This window comes from Alternaria ventricosa (assembly GCF_023758065.1).
Source record: "Alternaria ventricosa strain BMP 2768 chromosome Unknown scaffold_23, whole genome shotgun sequence".
NCBI classification, from domain to species: Eukaryota; Fungi; Ascomycota; class Dothideomycetes; order Pleosporales; family Pleosporaceae; genus Alternaria; species Alternaria ventricosa.
In genome coordinates, this window is record NW_026055703.1 from 138,472 (window position 1) to 156,964 (window position 18,493).

Sequence of the window (18,493 nt, forward strand, 5' to 3'; positions counted from 1 at the left end):
CTTCTGCTCACTCGACTGCGTCCACAAACGCCATGGTGGGATACGGGCCCACCCTTTCGCCATGTCCACGAATGAGGATAGTGATAGTATGACTTTGAGTTGCGAAGAACGGAGATTTGACATTCGGATGTCGTATTGTTTGGAACGCCTCGCTCGAATGTGAATGTGGGCAAACGGTGATGGAGATGGATGACCTCGTAGTCATACACGAACACAGTCAGCATGGGTATTGATCGCTCACTCCTGACTAGGGCACACCGTATCTGCATCAGGCGGCGGGAAGGATGCGGCAACCCAGTGCTCGAACTGTCGACTGGACAGCAGAGGATTTCGAGGAGCAACGCTTAGATCACACGTCGTGGCTTGCGCAAAGTCCGCAGCCAATCCGCTCCCCTTGTCTGTGCTTTGTAGCTTACTCAGCCGTGAGCCACCATCGGATTGTATTAGGAAATTTGGAAAGGATGGAAGTGGCGCGAAAACAACGAATTGCGAACGCCCATGCTAGGAAGCATGTCGTCTAAACCATACATACGACTAGAGATACCAGAAGGTAGTGTTGCTAAGACAGGTAGCAGATTCTGACGCCACGAACATTTCAATGCGCGTATCGTCAAGTCTTCGTGTTATGAAAGAGTGATCGGTATCAGAATGACTGCGTTGCGCGAGCGGAGTACAGCGGTCGACCCTCGGGCGTGCGACCGGAACGTAAGGAGAAGACTGCATCATCACGAGGAGATACCAGTTGTCTGTATACTATCATCTGATATTATTGAGGTGGGTTATGGTGTGTAAGCTTGCCTATCTCCGATGTGTTCCTCGTTCGCATGGCTTAATCGGAGATAGACCATGAGTAGGCGCACCACAGCTGATGCATGTGAAGACCCGAGGATAAGCCTCCCCTTCTATGAACATAGCGAGGGCCTGGAGTGGTGTTTTCGGATATCTTGTCGCGTGATGCAAGGTCTGGAAGCCGCCAGGAAGCGAAGTCCGGCGGCGGGCAATTCAACGGACATTATGTGCGCTTCGATCAGCGCGCTGTCTCCTGAAGAGGAATGAACCTAAACATTTAGACCTTCTCTTGTTTTCTTAAAGCATACTAGCCGGAATATAGCTGTACTGGGGAATTCAGGTCGACGTTATGGATGTTGCAGCTAGGAATGTCGGTACACGGAGCGAACCAAATAGGGCTTCAAAGCTGGGTGCCACGTGCGCAGTCATGCACGGTTTCACCCTGGTTTTGATGTTTTCTTGCGAATCTCTACGGAGTTTGGGCTTGCGAGCGGTGGTCGAACTGAGTCGTGGTGAATAAGTCGGTGAGCCTAGCGGACTCCGGGATCACCGGTAGCCTTGCGTCGACAACGTGGCAAGCTTAGGAGTCATGGAGCCTCTTTAGGTTCAAGGGCATATCTGTGTCCCTGCTTCGCTACAGACTGTGGGAATCGTTGCCGTCGTCTGGCGTGAACTCTGGCCCCGGCAACTCGTAACCATCGAAGGAAAAGCCAGGTGCGACCGTCGTGCCTACCAGCGTCCAGTTGCCTAAACTGGTCGCCCGCTGCCACTGACCTTCTGCGATGATGACTTGCGGAGCCTGGTCCCTGAAGATGTCGCTACCTAGAATCTGCTCTTGAGTCGCAGTGCCGTTGTTCCACGATAGCTCCAGCGTGAGAGGGGCGCCAGCGTAATAGTGCCATATCTCGACAGCATCGGTAACGCGATGCCAGTAAGATGGACCGGACTCGCCTTCGAGTAGATAGTAGATGGCGGTTGAGTATGAGCGATTGCCGATGGTACCGGTATCTTGAAAGGTTTGTCGAAAGTAGCCCTTCTCTAGGTTCGGCTCGAGTTGAAGCTTGGCGATGACGTCTTTCGCGTCGGCACATTCGCGATAAGCGGCAGTCAACCCTAGCAGCGATGCGGCCAAGTAAATTGCGAATTTATGCATATCTGTAGATTTCTTGCAGTCGTGTCGCAGAATTGGGAGATCGCCTGCGAAGGATCTTCTGTCGAAAAAACCGGCGCATGCTGATGCTTATTAGTGATGCCTTCGTAGCTTCCGAGCCGGCGGATACGATCGTCACATCTCGTCACGTCATCTGAACTCGACCACCACATTAGCTCCACGGCATCACAGTACCACAGCAAGAGCGCAATGAAGAGAACGAGGAGAAGACATCCTAGGTCGCCTCCATTGCGCGTCCGGGATGACACCGAGATGCCTAAACGCGACAAACCCTTATACACGCCCTTATCGCACGCCGCATGCTGTGCACCACGATCGCGACATTTCATTCGATCTGATCTGCGCACTACTGTACCATGAAGAATTCGAGAACTGCCGTTAATCGCCGAAGACTTTCACTGTGGAGATCCGATGGCGGGGCGTCGCACTGCAGTACTCAAGTAGACTCAAAGGTTAAGAATTTCCTCCTTGTACACCGTGGAATCCCGCCACATTCGCAAGCCTACGCCTCTTGCTAGCTTCTGTATATTCTCCGGTCTCTTTTCCTGTCTTCCATCGCCTTGGGCCTGCGACGCCATGATTCTACGTTTCGCGCTGCCCTGTTGGCTGGCAGTCTTGTCACTTGCCATCTCAGTCGCGTCGAGTGTAACACCAGAGACCAAGAATCTGTTTGTGGATGCCGATCTTTTTGAAGCCATCGAGTAGGTATCCTGTACCACGTAAATCTGAACGTTTGGCTGACAGTGGAACAGTGATACCGCAGCCCTACTCCTGGCGTGCACATTGCCGAATACAAACCTCCTCGCCGTAAACATCAACGTCAATTCGACATACTCTGCCTACGCAGCGTCAGCCATCGTGAACCACTACGGCTATTCCTCCGTCCCGATTGGGCTGCCCAGACCCTACACAAACATCACATCTCCCGAACCATTCGGCGGAGAATACGCGAGCAAAGTCGCTGCTGGATGGTCCGGCGGCTCGGTGCCCAATGGTCAGGTCAATAAGACTTGGGATCCAGTAGAGCTCTATCGGAAGACGCTATCGGAAGCGAAGAACAACAGTGTGACTGTCGTGTCGATTGGTTTTATGGGATCGTTGTCTGGTCTTCTCAACACAACTAGCGATAAATACTCCGCGTTGGATGGATACGAGCTTGTCAAGGCAAAGGTCAAGGAGCTAGTGGTGATGGGCGGCGGTTACTCGCCAGAGCCAGCAATCGATGAGGAGTACAATTTCGCGATTCAAAACGCTCCACACGTCATCAACACATGGCCCGATTGTGTTCCGATGACCTTCCTTGGCGCAGAGGTGGGCGTCGAAGTCCTGTCGGGCGCACGGTTTACTGTGTGCGGACCTCCGAATGACCCAGTTAAATCGGCTTGGGAGTACTGGGGGTCCTACAACCACTCCGAGTACTCATGGGACTTTTTGACAATGGTGTATGCAGGCAGGGGCCTAGGCAGTTGGTTCGAGTACGGCAACGAAAATGGGTACAACTTCCTGTTCCCGAATGGCAGCAACATCTGGGTGGAAGATGAACGCAAAACCAGCCAGCACTATTTAAAGCTCAAGGCCTCGAACGAGACGGTTTCCAAGGAAATGGACAATCTGCTACTGCGCGGCGCGTGGACCCACGCCCAAGTGGACTGAAGCCTCATACTATCGAAAGAAGTGTTCTACTAAGCTCAGGCTTATCAGGCTTTTCAGCGGTTCGCACGGCTCGTCAATACCCTTCCAAGACAGACCTCTTGTTCACTTTCTAGGTTTCCAGATTTCAAGTGTCACAATCGTATTTTCCTACGAGCCAGCAATGAATACTATCCTTGCTATCGCCCACCAAAACTTTCTCCACGCTACTTTTTCAAGCTCATTATTTCTGAACATGCAGAGCGCTGACAGCCTTGAGTCGAGGCCGGAACTGGGTGCCGATAGTCGATAAGACGGGATGCCATTTCTGGTAAAGATGTTCTGCGCCAAGTGCGGATTCCGCTTGACGCCAAGCTCGTCGTGTGGCGTCGTAATCGTTCACCACAACGTTGTTCCCTCAAACCTTACCGACAAAATCCCAATTGGTCGGAACGCTCAACTATGTTCAGGCGAGCTACGACGAGACTTCACGTGTTTTCTTGGCTACCCAGAACGCCCTGCCGCGCTCCACTGCCAAGTATAGATTTAGCTTCCGCCGAGAAACCAACAAGCGCGTGTGCCCACAATGACATCGTCCCAGACATGTCTTCTTGGATAGTCTTGGGTAAACATACAACTCCATGTCTCGGCGCGGCCGCCCCGTGTCTGATCTCGATGTATAGTTACATACGCCAACCAGTGCAACGGAGAAGGATGGTGTGGAGAAAACATGGGGATTGTCACCCTGGTGCAGGATTTGACCCGCTCTTTGATGGAGAAAATGTGGGTGTGAACTGTGCCCCGGATACCCTATATAACACGACCTGTCATGGTTCCCAGGCATCTGGTCGTGTGTCTTTTTACTCCTCCACTTTGCGATCAGCATCTCCACTCCCCCAGGAGATCCCATCTAGACGCGATACTTGAGATCAGTCGTCACCATGTCTCGTCGAAAGCCAGACATCGAGGCTACCGAGCCCAACTTCTCATCATCGGGCAGTGACAAGTCCGACTTTGGTGCCGGACAGCATCATGAACATGCCGGCGCTGCTCCGCAGCGAAAGGCTTCGGTCGCTGCAAAGCTCAGGAACCCCTTAGCCGGTTATAGCGAGGAACATGTCCTAGCCGACGTCGACGCGTGGTGTGTTGAGAAGGGCCTACAGGAGTATCAGGACGAGTTCCGCAAGGGCGCCCTCATTGCTCGTGTAGGTCAACGAGACGATGGTTTTGAATACGTCAATCAACTGTCCGACGAAGAGAAAGGCTGGCTCCGACACGAGGTTACCCATCGATGGTCTCAACCCAAGATGTTGTATTTCTTGGTTGTGCTCTGCGCTGGATCTGCCATTGTGCAAGGAATGGATCAGACAGCTGTCAACGGTGCTCAGGTCAGTTGCTTTGCCGTTCCCATCTCATCACGTCCCGCCACTAACATCTTGTCTAGGGATTCTACTTCTTAGAGTTTGGCATCGGACCGGACCAGGTGTGGCTTCGAGGTCTGCTTAACGGGGCTCCTTACCTTTGCTCTTGTCTCATTGGATGCTGGTCCAACGCACCCCTGAACAAGTTCTTTGGCCGCCGTGGAACCATCTTCATCTCATGCATCATCTCTTTCATCACTGGTATCTGGATGGCGGCCGCTGATAGCTGTGAGTAAAAGCTCGCCAAATGACGTATGAACTAAGATCTGACGATTACGATAGGGCCAAACCTCCTTGTCGCGCGCTTCATGCTCGGATTTGCTGTCGGTGCAAAGTCCTCGACTACGCCTGTCTACGCTGCCGAATCTGCGCCAAAAACCATCCGTGGAGCCCTCACCATGATGTGGCAAATGTGGACCGCTTTCGGAATCATGCTGGGTTTCGTCGTCTCCGTCGCATTTCAGAATGTTACAATCATTGGCGGCGAGAATTCACCATGGAGGTGGATGCTGGCCTCCACCAGTATTCCCCCGATGATTGTCTGCGTCCAAGTATACTTTTGCCCCGAATCGCCGCGCTGGTAAGTTTCCGACTCGCATTCCATTGGCCTTACCTTGCTAATTTAAACCAAAGGTACATGGAGAAAGGCAAATACGACAAAGCGTTCAACTCACTTTGTCGATTACGCGCGCACAAGATCCAAGCCGCACGCGACATGTACTACGCGTATAAGCTTCTTGAGATTGAAAACGCGGAACGCGAGGGCCGAAACCCGTTCAAAGAATTCTTCATCGTCCGTCGCAACCGTCGCGCTGCACAGAGCGCCTTCTTCGTCATGTTCATGCAGCAATTCTGTGGAGTCAACGTATGCACTCCAGATCCCTCGGTTTCACTTGCTATCTCAGTCGCTAACAGTAGTCTTAGGTCATCGCATACTACAGTACCTCCATCTTCGAAGCTGCCGGTTTTGACACACCCCAAGCTTTGCTCGTATCCATGGGCACCGGCGTAACGAACTTCCTCTTTGCGATCCCAGCTATCTACACCATCGATACATTCGGCCGCAGGAACCTTTTGCTTACGACCTTCCCTCTTATGGGTCTGTGTCTCCTCTGGTGCGGATTATCCTTCTACCTACCAGAGAACCCCGATGGCACACCATCCCAGCAACGTCTTGGATCCATCGCCGCCGCAATCTACGTCTTCATGGCCGTCTACTCCCCCGGTGAAGGCCCCGTGCCCTTTACCTACTCCGCAGAAGCATTTCCACTCCACCTCCGCGACGTCGGCATGTCCTTCGCCACAGCTACTTGCTGGGGCTTCAACTTCATCCTCTCCCTTACGTGGCCAGCCCTTGAGGCCGCTTTCACACCAACCGGTGCGTTCTGTTGGTACGCAGCTTGGAACTTCTTCGGCTTCTTCTACGCTTACTTCCTCTTGCCTGAGACCAAGGCACTCACGCTGGAAGAACTGGATACGGTCTTTGATGTTGGTAACCGCCAGTTCGCGGCTTACTACACGAAGAAGTTGCCATGGTACCTCAAGAAGCGTGTCTTGCGTCAGGATGTCGCGCCCATGGAGCCGCTGTTTGAACTCCATGAGCAGGGTGGGTATGCGGATTATGTTGATGAGCCGCTTGGTGGTGGGGGTGGTGCTGCTGGTGTAGAGGATAAGAAGATTGTGGAGAAGGATGAGGTGATGAGGACGTGAGCGTCTTCCTAATGTGAGCACGACGAGTTGTTGCAATTTTCACCTTTTGCGCATTGTTGTCGTGTGAAGGAGAGTTTCTAGTTGAGTTTTGATGGGTTTGCTTTTGCGCTTATCCGCGACTTCGTTATACCCGTGTTGATGATACTATCAACAAGAAGAATGAGATATCCTCGTTTGCTTTGACTACGTAAGCGTCTTTTCATTGGAATGACTGAGCTCGCAGTCGTGAATGCATTAGGACATATGCGTCAGTTGAGTCTGCCCATATTGATTTACCACCTGACTAGGGCCAATTGCATTCGAAAGCGTACAAAACCGGGAATTTTTATGGAATTGCTGTGGGATAGTAAAATCTTACAAAAACAAACCTACTGATACAATATTCCCTCAACCGCGACATTCTACTCCGCTTTCGCCGCAGCAATCTTCAAAATCTCCTCGACACTCTTCCTCGCATTCTTCGGATCCTTCGCCACGCTCTGCCAAATCTCACCATGCTTCGGTTCCGCCATGGCCGCCTTACTCAGCGCCTCCTCCTTCTTCTCCTCTGTGCCGTGTTGTTCCAGGAACTTGTAGTACCAGACCCAAGCATCGCCGTAGTCGCTGTCAAGGGTGACGGCTTTGACGAACCATGTTGCGGCCTTGTCGAGACGGCGCTCGCCCCAGAAGATGCGTGCGACGACGACGAAGAGGAGGGGGTCTTTTTCGACTTTCTTGATGGCTTCGAGGGCGCGGGGTTTACGCTGGGTGCGACCTTCAAGGTGCATGATCTTTTCGGCCCATAAGAGGCCTGAGTTGGGGCATTGTTGGAGGGCGCCGGCCATTAGCTGTTGAGCGGCGTTTGTGTTGTTCGCGCGGCGCTCGAGACGGACTTGCTCTAGAAGGATCTCGGCGCTCTTTGGGTTCTGTTGTCGGCCACGGTCTAGCGTTGATCTGGCCTTGACGACTGCACCTTGCTTGACTTGTAACCGGGAAAGGAGGATGTACAAGACGGGTGCCTTTGGTGCGGCACGTGTGCCAATGTTGAATGCCTCATGAGCTTCCGGAAGCTTCGACAGCTGCTCATAGACTTGCCCCTTTATGGCGTGTAGTTTCCAGCTACCGGGCCAGTTCTGCAGACCTTGATTGCAGATGTCGATCGCCGTCTCGTAGTTCTCCAGTTGTCGTTCGAGGACGGCTGATTTCATGTAGATGCGGTCCGTAGCAGCTGATTCACGAGCAATCTGCAAGAAGCTGCGTGCCTGCTCGTAATTGCCAGCGTCGACCTCGAAGTCAACAGCGCGGGTGTACAGCATTTCGTTGCCTGGTAGAGCTTCGAAACTTCTACCCAGAACCTGGCGGGCACCTTCAGGGTTCCCTGACTGCCACATCTCTCGAGCATATTGCAGCCACAGTGACTCCGAGTTAGGGCAGGCATTAACTGCACGCTCTAGGACACTGAGGAGGGTATCTGTTGTACCATGATGCTTTTCGAGATCGGTGGATGCGTGCCAAACCGTCGTACTGTATGGGAAGATAGCGACAGCAAAACCAAGAATGGCTCTGGCTGTTTCCGGCTTATTCCTGTTGAGGACACTCCTGGCATCTTCGAGCCAGACGTCTCGACGCTCGTCGTCTTCGTCAAGACCCCAGCCCACGGTCGCTTTGATGATTGCAGCAGCTGTGCCGGTGTTCCCTTGCTCCTCGCAGATCTCAGCTTGAGAGAGCCACTCTTCACGCTTGATCATAGCATTCTCCTTGATCAGAGATTTGACGGCTCGGGTCATGATCATGTCCAGCATGTCCACTTTGCCTAGCTCTTCTTGTAGCCTGCAAGCATGGATCCAGATTGCCCAACTGGTAGGGATGGCTTTGCGAGCCTTGTTGAGAATCTGTTGCGCGTCTTCCGGTTCAGAGACCCTGGCATATGAAATCCACAATTCCTCAGAAAGAGGCACAGTATCCGTAGCTTTGGCGAACAGTAAGCGGACCGCATCCAGTTCTTCCGTATCGTTGATGAGGGTCTTCCAAAGCTCAACACTCTGGGGATTGTGGTCAAGAGCTTGACGAGTGACCTTCTTCCTGGACGCCGGCGTTTGTTCCAGGTCAATCGCAGCTTGCCATAGTTTCACGGCCTTGGGGTTCTGCTTGATGCCATTGGCAGCAATGATCTTGGCGTTGTGAAGATTGTCCTTGTTCAGCCTGATCGCTTCCTCCCAAACGACTATCGATTTGGGACAAAGTTCGCACCCACGAGCAATGACCTTTTTGGCTGTGTGAACCTTCCCGGCCACTTCTTCGAGCCGCGCTAACGCAACGTATCCCGGACCGTTATGGACGTTCGTCTTGACAGCCGATTCTAGCAACACGCGCGCACGGTTGATATCCTCGACTGGAACTTCCTCGCCCATAGCTTCCTTTTTGTTAAGCGCCGTCATGTATCCCTTGGGGTCCACAGACGTCGAGGTTCCGGAGGTCGTTGTGGTTTGTGTGCCAGGGGCACTTGCTGCTGTGTCGAGCCGTACCGTCAAGGCAGACAGTTGGGCAGCTCCGATACTTGCGAGATTTGTCGTCATGCCGTCAGCGTCCGACGATATCGTGGTATCAAGCTCACCGCTCTTCGATGCCGCGGCCAGGACACTGTCCGGAACAGCGTACGACCTCGAATTCGCCAGTCGAGCTTCGCGTGCGCGCTTCGCTTTACCCGTCATATCTCCGACCTCGGGTAGGGCTGCCCATTCTTCTTCTGAGACGCCGCCGAGGGCTCGTTTTAGATCGGCAAACTGGAGCTGGATTTTGGGGTTGTTTCGTTCGTATTCGTCTCGTTCTTGTTGCTCGCGAGCTTCCCTAGGGCGGACACAATCGGTATCTGTTCGTGGAAAAACACACGATGAATACTTCGAAAATAACGATAGAGGGGAGGGGAGGGGGCATAGGGTAAATGAAAGTGAGGGTACTAACCTTCTGGCTCTGCGTCGCTTGTCCATCTTCTCGTCAACCTCCTGATATATGCGGTCGGCCTCGTCATCGTCCTTATCGTAGTTCATGCCGCTTGAGAAGAGACCGACTTCATTGTCGGGATCTTGAAACCGATCCTCCTCTTCGTCCCTCTCTTCCTCCTTCTTTTCAGTGACACCATACGCCGAGGGAGCTGCCTGGCCTAGCGATGCTGCACGCTTTGCTAGCATCTCCTTCATCTGCTCCTCCGAGGGACCCTCCCGCGCGGGACCGAGATCGCTTCGCGTTGTGAAGCCAGTGGCTCCTCTTCCGAGACCAGCCACATAGTTCTCGGGCGCGGGCATCGACAGAAAGTCGCGTCGACTCATCTTGGCGGTGGTTCTGGGGGTGTTGACCAGGAATGGTAGTTGCAGGCTCTGGCTGGAGCGCGGCGCAAGTTGCGCAAGGTTTACGACGTCGGACGGAGCAGTGGTCGAACGGAAACTACGACGATATTACAGGGAGAGACTCGGTGGTCGCGAGTGAGGAATTCCCTGGTGAAATCAGCAGTAAAGTGTGTGGCAGTGGTGCCGAGGCGGCGTGTTTGAAGCGTTGGTCGCGACTTGGATAATAATTTGAGCTAGGCAATCGCGTGTCACGTGCGCGGAAGCACAGCCAACGCTAACCCAAAAGGTGAGTTTGCGACGGGCACACACAGTAAGAGACATGCACAGTGGCTGTGAGTAGGCCTTGCTACAGCTAGCTGTGTGCCCAGGCCATCGGTTGGAGACAGAATTAAAGAACTATCTGTATTCTAATCACAAACTGCTGCGCGAAATAGTATCTAGGTATTCCAGCAACCACACGCGTGTCTATTGGTTACCACGTGATACACCATGCTCATCAACTTGTCTATCACCAGGAATCACGATGCCGTCTTCTGCTGTGCGGGCGCCTTTCCATTTGAAGCTTGAAGGGCATAACGGGGTGAGATTGGCGGTAATGGTGGAACCGGCTCCTCTAGCGTATCACCTCTCAGGTTCCTTCCACTACAGCAGGTTAGCATACGTCTACACCAATGTGATTATGATTCAGCTTGCCTCTTCGTTTTCCTCAGTTTTCCTCCGAACCACTTCTTGAAACTCCGGCTGGAAGAAGGGCGTTCTTGTTCCTTGTTGCGGGTTGAATCCGACTGTGCCATGCTGCTCCTGTGACTTGATACATGGCTGGCTTCTGGGGTTATGTCGTCGTCTTCTTCCTCCAGCGGCGGAGCCCATCTCTCGACATCGCCATTGACTACTACGAACCACCCCAATTTCTCTCCTGGCGCCACCTTGTCCCGGAGGTCTGCAATGGCCGCCCACTGGTCATCTCCCAGCCCCGCTCCCCTCATCTCCTCGACATCTGCTCCGAGTCTGATCTCATGCACAACATCGCACACATATGCGTATGGTTGATCCTTGACGGTGAGATCATCGGGGTCGTACTGTTCGATGAAGCGTAAATCAGGTAGCGCAGCCATCTCTTGGGGCCATTGGCTCTTGAAGTTCTGTATCAGACAGGCTGTGGTGGCAGGAGCCATTAGCCATTCCGGTGCAGCATCGTCGAGATTCTGCAGAATAACATGAATGCGAATTTGGGCGCGGGGCCACCGAAAGCCATGAACGAGCCAGGTTGGCATGGTGAGGTGAAGTGCTTTTCGTCTAAAGTCTCCGTTTCGGAAGAGGAGTGCCGTAGGATGAAGTCGAGCCAAAAAGCAACAATTAACGATTAGTTAGGATGTACCGAACGAGAATGCAAGCATTGGTGTGGATGATGGCGTCTTCAGCAAACTTTTAGTTGCAAGTAGTACATGGTCTTACACGTCCTGTTATGTAGGCAGGGATCGCGTATTGGGAGCTCATGCAGAGGTCTAGACGACGCCCAGAGAGGTTGGGAGAACCTTCCGCGAATGGGCGCACGCTAGGAAGAAGCAACGACACAATCGCTGCAAGCGTTGGCTTAGGAGAACGAGACCAGATCGACACGATCAATGCGATGAATCTGAGGAAAAGCCCCAGTTGCCTTTTTGGTCTATGCCAATAGCAGTGTGGGGGAGCTGGAATGAAGGCAGGCACCATGGTTTGCGCTTGCCCTCCCCGCTTGACGCTAATGCAAGGCAGCTCCCGTTCGCGTCGACGGGTACCGCGATGTTTCCGCGCCCGACCTCGCTGCCCACAGTTAAGAAGCTCGCAAGTCCGACCATGTACGGCACACTTCACTCTCTGATTCTGTGTCCTTGAGATTCGTCGCCATGCCTCTGTAAGTATCCCACCACCACACTTTTCGCACCACAGTCGCTTACAATCTCACAGGCACCTGCTAGGCAAAAAGTCATGGAACGTCTACAACTCGGACAACATCGCGCGGGTCAAGGCCGACGAGGCCGCCGCTGCTGCCCGCGAAGCCGCGGATGACCAGCGCAAGCAAGAGCTCGACGCCGAGCGACGTGCCGCCATCCTTCGAGGACGGACGCCCCCGCCACTACCAGAAGAAGAACCCACCAAGGCGCCATCGAGGCGCTCAGGCAACACAGATGACTGCGGACACGACAGAAAGAGGAGGAGGCTTGCTGGCGAGGATGATACCGACGCCGATATACGTATGGCCAAGTCCATCACGGCTCGACCTGGAGATGATGCAAAAGACGCGAAAGTGCTCAAGCTACGGAGCACCGCATCAGACGCTCCGTTGGAGGACCATGCCGGTCACATTGACTTGTTCCCGGTGGACATGAAAGAGGCCATCAAATGTGAGAGAAATGCGGACGCAGAGAAGGAAGAACGCAAGAAAGAAAAGGCCATCGAAGACCAATTCACAATGCGTTTCTCCAATGCCGCAGGAAGGGGTGGCATCGACCGACCCTGGTACGCCGCTGTACAAAAGCCGGCATCCACCACTGGGGACAAACAGGACATGGTACTCTATGAAGGTTTCGCAAACAAGGATGTGTGGGGCAACGAGGACCCGCGTCGCAAAGAACGGGAACAGGCCCGCATATCTATGAACGACCCTTTCGCCTTCATGCAGAAAGCACAAACACAACTGAAGAAGTCGAAGCAGGACAGGAAGCAGTGGGCTGCAGAGCGTGACCGTGAGCTAATGGAGCTGCGGTCAGCCCAAGAGCGGGAGGAGAGGAGGAGTCGGCATCTTAAAAGGAAGAGGCGGGAAGTGGACGAAGACGAGCATCAGACGCCCAAGAAGGAGGCCTGCTCATCCTCGCGCCAGAAGCATCGCCATAGGAGCCGGAGTCGTAGCGGTGACAGGCACGACCATAGGCCTTCGCATCGCAGCGAAAAGCGACGAGCTCATAGCAAGAGTAGGGAACGCGATGGAGACCGCCACAGACACCGTGATCGACGGAACGAGGAGCTTCAGAAGGCTTTCATCTAGAAGCGAGTCACTGCACTACACATGAGTGTAGGTCATTACGGGCAATCGGTTTGGTGTGCTATTACCATTCATTAGGCTCAACATACTACGATCATGAGAGCGTCGTGTAGAATGAGCTAGACCTCTAATCAATCGAGTTTACATTCTAATTGAGCATCTTGCACTTTATCGCTACCAAACTCGGGCTTTCCATTTTTCAATCCTAATTCGGAAACTCGCTTATCATTTCGAGAAGCAAGCCTGCGCAATTGTACCGCTGCTTCCAAGCCCCAAAGATGTTCTTCTGGATGGGAAGAGCAAGTGCGCAGTGCCGCTAGATCAATCCGACTCCAGCCATCTTTGTACCGGTTTTGATCAACGCATAGCAGTGGTGTTGAAATCGCATGAGACAGGTTCTGGATTACCGTATGGACTGCTTGCTGATGACTGCAGGTAACCCGGGCTGACCGACATTCTTGCATTCTGGAGACTGGTTGCCAGACCGTTCAGTGAGCTGAGTCGCTCTGATACTGTCAGGTGGTGGATACAGTCGGGTGCAGAATGAACCAATTGATAGCGTCTTACCGATTAGCTTGCAAGACGTGCCTTCGTTTGCATCCTGTCATACTGAAAATCCATTTCAACGAGGCTATGCGGCACAGCTTGCATGACTTCCTCGGATCACTGTGCCGTCTCATCCGGAGGGGCGACTATCTACCAGAACACACCACACATCTACCACGCATCTACAACACATCTACACGCGTTTGAAAATGGACGACATCTCAACAACAAACAATGTAACGTTCCAAGTCCTCTATCGCATCCCCTTCCGCTACTTCTACATACCCGGACTGTACATCCTGCTGCTCGGTTTCTTCACTTTCGGCCACGCATTGCACACAGTTTGCACGCACCAGGACCCAGGCGGATACTACAAATTCTTGATCTGGCTCGTCCTCGTCTTTGGGTACTTTGTATCTCATGCCGGCGCCCATCTCTGTGTGATCTGGCTCACCTTCAGGGACTTGCAGTTGCCGGATATGAGAGTCATGACCGATTCTGCAAAGCGCACAAACACGGTCCTCGGAAGCATCGCTAAGCTCGTTCCGTGGCGCTACGCGTATATACCTGGCCTTTCTCTTGTCGTTCTAGGCATCCACGTTCTTACGCAAACACTGCGCTTGCATCAGGCGCATTCTGGTCTTGCAGACTGGGATACGATGTTACACGTTCATTCTCGCACGGTGCAGGGGGTGTCTCTCGAATTGGCAGGCTTTGTTGTTTGTATGGGGTCGTATGTCTTCAAGGGTGTGGAACTGGAGGATGGAGAAGAGATGCAGCACAAGGGCCAAGATATCAGCAATGGGGGCGCTTTTGAACGGAAGGTGGACGTTCCAAGCAAGGAATGACGGTGCTCGTTGGACGGTGGATGTATGGCATGGAGATAGGAGGGTTTCCTTGGATGCTATAGGAAAGAGTCACTGGTAAGAAGTTCAAGCAGGTGGCTTCAACTGCACAGCATGACTGGCGTAGCTCAGATCTGGGTTGACCGCTTCAGACTATCGCTCGTACGTTGGAAGTCTACTTTGCTACACACTATAGATCAAGGATCGGTAGCAGTGAACTGCAGCTGCAAATGGTCAATTCAGCTGGTGAAGTGTTACACTGCGATCGGTACATACCAGGTGCAGACGAGATCGCGTGAGGCTACTGTAGCCTTAGATGTATATCTTTCGGCGAAACCGCTCAGCAGGTACTTAAGTTTGGCTGCTCATGCGGTAATACCCAAGGTGTATGTAGATCGCAAGCGGCCTATCTTAATGTTGAGTCGTGCTAGCGGTGGCTTGCTGTTCGACGGCCTTGAACGCATCGTATCCTTTAGTTATCTTAGTGTTCTCAGCTGTGCCACTTGGTATGAAAGGCTCTTCGAATACCTACACGGTGTGAACGGTAGGTATGAAGTGTTTGTCAGAGAAGACCAGTAACCCATCTCAGTGTTCAATGACAATTCGAGGTTCCAACTTCGGGAGGCAGCATACCTAGGTAGCCTGCACAGGGTTGACGGCCCAAGGCCCCCCATACCAACGCCTCATGGTCTAACATCGTGATTGCGGGGGTCGCAAAGGGATATTGTCTTCCAGCATGTCGGCGACTATGTGATAGTACAGGTCGGGGAAACCGCAAACTTGTATGCGACCCAATCGGAAAGAGCGCCGCGGGGATTGCGGGAGCGGGGGCGTTGCACCCAGCCACCAGGTAGCCATCATGCGCGATAAGCATTCTGCGCGTTACCAGGTTGTCATACCGAGATCGCGCGCTTCTTGACTCGTAAACAGATGTTGCAAGCGGGTTGTAAGTTGTTAGGCTTGATTACCTGGGCAGGGAATGCGAGCAGTCGAATTCACCCAGAGGCCAATGACACCTAGGTTCCTACCGCGGTCCTCCATCAAGGGCATGACGCTGGGGATCATGCGACTACGGGGAGCTCCTTCGCACGCGATAAACGTGGTGGACAGTCCCAAGAGCATGTCACACAGCTCGTTTGCGTGCTTCGACTTGTGGCGGCTTAGATGACCCGCATGTGTTTCAGGTGAGTTAGCGTCAGGTACCAGCCTAGACAGCGGGCTATTAAGGTGCACCGGACCGTGGAACGGAGATTTCACGCATATCCACACGCTCACGGCCCCGAGTCCGATTGGCGAGGCCGCATCTCGATGATGTCTGTACGACATGGCGCGAGAGATGAGTGCAATCGGCTGCAAGCATACCTAGGTAGATGCATACCTAGGTATGTTTTGACTATACTGTTTCGTGATTGCCGAGGGGACCTGTCACATTATAGAGATTGGTGTGCTCTACGCTGCTTGTACTGCTGCATACGTATGATATGACGACGACTCGACTCTCACAAATGAAAATGTATCATATATTGCCAGCTTCATCACCCGACAGACGAATAGCCCCGGATGGTTCTCAAAAAGGGGACACCGATTTTAGTAGTCGCTGCAAGTATATACATTACCCACAAGCCGATCGCTGATGCACTGATCTACTAGTAACGTGGTTAGATGACAATCATGCAAAAGCCCGTAAACTTGAAATCGGTGCAAAGAGGAGGCCTGATCGTCTATCACGGTAGATTGATTGGCGACTCGAAGGTTACTTTCGCGTACTGGGCACGATGGCGTGCACTAACGAGATAGCGTTGGCAGCACGCTGTCTAACAGCGGAGTCAGATCCGGTGTCAGTCACGACGCGTCCAGCAAGGTTGAGCGACAAACGCGAACCCGCAAGCGTTCTGAAATCAAGGTCAGCACCATCTTGCATCGAGATACTTAGCCTTCACGGTCTCTGCAGTTCAAGATTTGTCTGTAAATCTCGACACTCCTGTGTACATGCCGTGCACGTGGCCTCTAAGTTTGTGACACAAACCAAACATTGTGGCACTACAATCCCCAACATACACATATCACGAACCTTGATCCCAGCATAATCATGGCCTCTGGAACCGCGCTCACGCCAGCCATCATCGCAACATGGCCAATACCCAACTATGTCGACCCAGTCTCGCAAAGGGGCAGTGTCGAAGCTGCAATATACGCGACAACCATCCCAATGGTGCTTTTTGTCGCTGGCAGAATCTACGTTCGGGCGAACCAGAAGTCAGGTGTAGGAGCCGATGACTGGATTATGGTTGGCGCAGCGGTATGTTCGCCCTATGCTCTTATGCTACATATCTAACATGTGTAGCTCTTCGCCTTAGCGATTTCTGTGTGCTTATTAGTTACAACCACCAACTCTCTTGGGCGTCATCTGTATGATGTGAACCCGATGACGTTTGTGAGCTCTGCAAAAGTAAGCAATTAGCAGTGGTTTCTACATACATACTAATGGCTTCTAGTACAACGTTGCGAGTGTCACAATGTACAATGCTTCCATGACACTCACAAAGCTTTCCGTCTGTATGACGTACCTGAAGCTTTTCCCCTCGCGCACGAACAAATTGTTCTGTTGGACAATGATCGGGTACCAGCTTCTGTGGGGTGTCATTTCGTCGGCACTCTACATTCTGCAATGCGTGTAGGTCATAACGCCAGGGCAGATGTTCGATTTTGACTAATTTATCTGTCCCAGTCCAATCCAGTCACTCTGGGATTTCACGATTGTTGACAAAGTATGTTTGGACTCGCATCAATTACTCACCGCGAGCGGCATCTGCAATGTAGTGTCGGACTTTGTGGTGTTCCTTTGGCCAGTCGCGCCACTGTGGCAGGTCAAGTTGCCGCTATCACAACGCGTGCATCTGGTCGCGGTTTTCTCTTTCGGTGTCCTGACATGCGTTGGTGGCATCTTGAAGGTCGTATGGTCGCAGGATTACTTCAGGACATGGGATACCACATGTGAGCAGTACCGTTCCATAATAGACTGTCATCGTGCTAACCTAGCCTTCTCGCAGGGGTTGCATCTCGGGTAACTATGGCATTGTGCATCGAGTTCAACGTTGGTATCATGAGCGGCTGTCTACCTTGTCTCCGTCCATTTCTAGCGATGATGGCTCCTGGAATCTTTGCTGGACCATCGGCGGCACACGGCGGCAACGCAGCAAATTCCGGCGGAGCATCCTGGCGCAAGTCTCCCTTTCGGTTTGGAAACTCCAAACTATTCAAGCTAGGCGCGGGCAAGCCGTCGGATCATAGTGAAGATTACGAGTTCACGGATGCGAAACATGCGGGAAGCGCCCGCGCTTGGGCTGCAGGTGGAAAGGAGGTGCCACAAGCTAGCATCGGCACTGTGTCTGGGTCTGGTATCTCAGTGAACAGAGATGAGAAGCTGCGCGATGGTTATGATTCGCCGGGTGTTGTCACCAATGATGCGACTAGTGAGGAGTGGATCATGAAGGAGGACTCTTCTAGGTAGCTCAGCAAGACGTAGTATTATCAATCATTAAGTATGGTCTTGAGAGCCCATGCCGAAAGCCAACACGAGGGTATATGGCGACACATTCGATGACTGGGAAGGTCGGCGAAAAGTGAAGCAGAGCACTTTCGCTCAAAGTCCTAGAGCTGTCAATAGCCTTCGAAGTCATGACATGAGCAATGCTTCCGAGTGCCATTTCAGACAACGCATCGACGTCGAATGAGTCTCGAAACCTTGTACTTTCAGTCTCTGTGACAGAAGCGCAGTGCTCGTGTCGATTTATGCGTGCGGCCAGCCACCAGAACTATGTATATCCAGGGAACTCGCAACCTTGACATGACCGAGCTTCATGCCTACGATTGCGTACCGCTGCGATGAGCTGATGCCATAGGCGCTCGTGCATGTGCTGTATGCGCGCCTCGCCGCGACCAGCTTCGCTTCCAGCCTCATCCCAAGGCGCAGGGTACTGAGCGCACCTCAAAGCAAGTTGTGGTGTCGGCTCTGGAGCGTCGCTCTCGCAGAAACC

General features: G+C 52.8%; 7 protein-coding genes across 7 annotated transcripts; 4 read left to right on the top strand and 3 right to left on the bottom strand.

Moving 5' to 3' along the window:
- Positions 1 to 1,423: 1,423 nt before the first annotated feature.
- On the bottom strand, positions 1,424 to 1,942 carry J4E93_009641 (uncharacterized protein; the record flags this gene model as incomplete). Its single annotated transcript, XM_049347530.1, has 1 exon — positions 1,424 to 1,942. The coding sequence occupies one exon, from the start codon at positions 1,940 to 1,942 to the stop codon at positions 1,424 to 1,426; it is 519 nt and encodes a 172-aa protein (XP_049195297.1).
- A 594-nt stretch (positions 1,943 to 2,536) lies between these two features.
- Positions 2,537 to 3,613, top strand: J4E93_009642 (uncharacterized protein; the record flags this gene model as incomplete). Its single annotated transcript, XM_049347531.1, has 2 exons — positions 2,537 to 2,661; positions 2,713 to 3,613. The coding sequence occupies 2 exons, from the start codon at positions 2,537 to 2,539 to the stop codon at positions 3,611 to 3,613; spliced, it is 1,026 nt and encodes a 341-aa protein (XP_049195298.1).
- Positions 3,614 to 4,530: 917 nt separating this feature from the next.
- Positions 4,531 to 6,720, top strand: J4E93_009643 (uncharacterized protein; the record flags this gene model as incomplete). Its single annotated transcript, XM_049347532.1, has 5 exons — positions 4,531 to 4,977; positions 5,034 to 5,238; positions 5,293 to 5,590; positions 5,644 to 5,875; positions 5,935 to 6,720. The coding sequence occupies 5 exons, from the start codon at positions 4,531 to 4,533 to the stop codon at positions 6,718 to 6,720; spliced, it is 1,968 nt and encodes a 655-aa protein (XP_049195299.1).
- A 401-nt stretch (positions 6,721 to 7,121) lies between these two features.
- On the bottom strand, positions 7,122 to 10,025 carry J4E93_009644 (uncharacterized protein; the record flags this gene model as incomplete). The annotated part of the gene is made up of 2 exons (XM_049347533.1): positions 7,122 to 9,546; positions 9,661 to 10,025. 2 exons carry the CDS (start codon positions 10,023 to 10,025, stop codon positions 7,122 to 7,124), a joined length of 2,790 nt encoding a protein of 929 aa, XP_049195300.1.
- A 536-nt stretch (positions 10,026 to 10,561) lies between these two features.
- On the bottom strand, positions 10,562 to 11,317 carry J4E93_009645 (uncharacterized protein; the record flags this gene model as incomplete). Its single annotated transcript, XM_049347534.1, has 2 exons — positions 10,562 to 10,685; positions 10,737 to 11,317. The coding sequence occupies 2 exons, from the start codon at positions 11,315 to 11,317 to the stop codon at positions 10,562 to 10,564; spliced, it is 705 nt and encodes a 234-aa protein (XP_049195301.1).
- Positions 11,318 to 11,929: 612 nt separating this feature from the next.
- Positions 11,930 to 13,068, top strand: J4E93_009646 (uncharacterized protein; the record flags this gene model as incomplete). Its single annotated transcript, XM_049347535.1, has 2 exons — positions 11,930 to 11,937; positions 11,991 to 13,068. 2 exons carry the CDS (start codon positions 11,930 to 11,932, stop codon positions 13,066 to 13,068), a joined length of 1,086 nt encoding a protein of 361 aa, XP_049195302.1.
- A 752-nt stretch (positions 13,069 to 13,820) lies between these two features.
- On the top strand, positions 13,821 to 14,459 carry J4E93_009647 (uncharacterized protein; the record flags this gene model as incomplete). The annotated part of the gene is made up of 1 exon (XM_049347536.1): positions 13,821 to 14,459. One exon carries the CDS (start codon positions 13,821 to 13,823, stop codon positions 14,457 to 14,459), a length of 639 nt encoding a protein of 212 aa, XP_049195303.1.
- Positions 14,460 to 18,493: the final 4,034 nt, after the last annotated feature.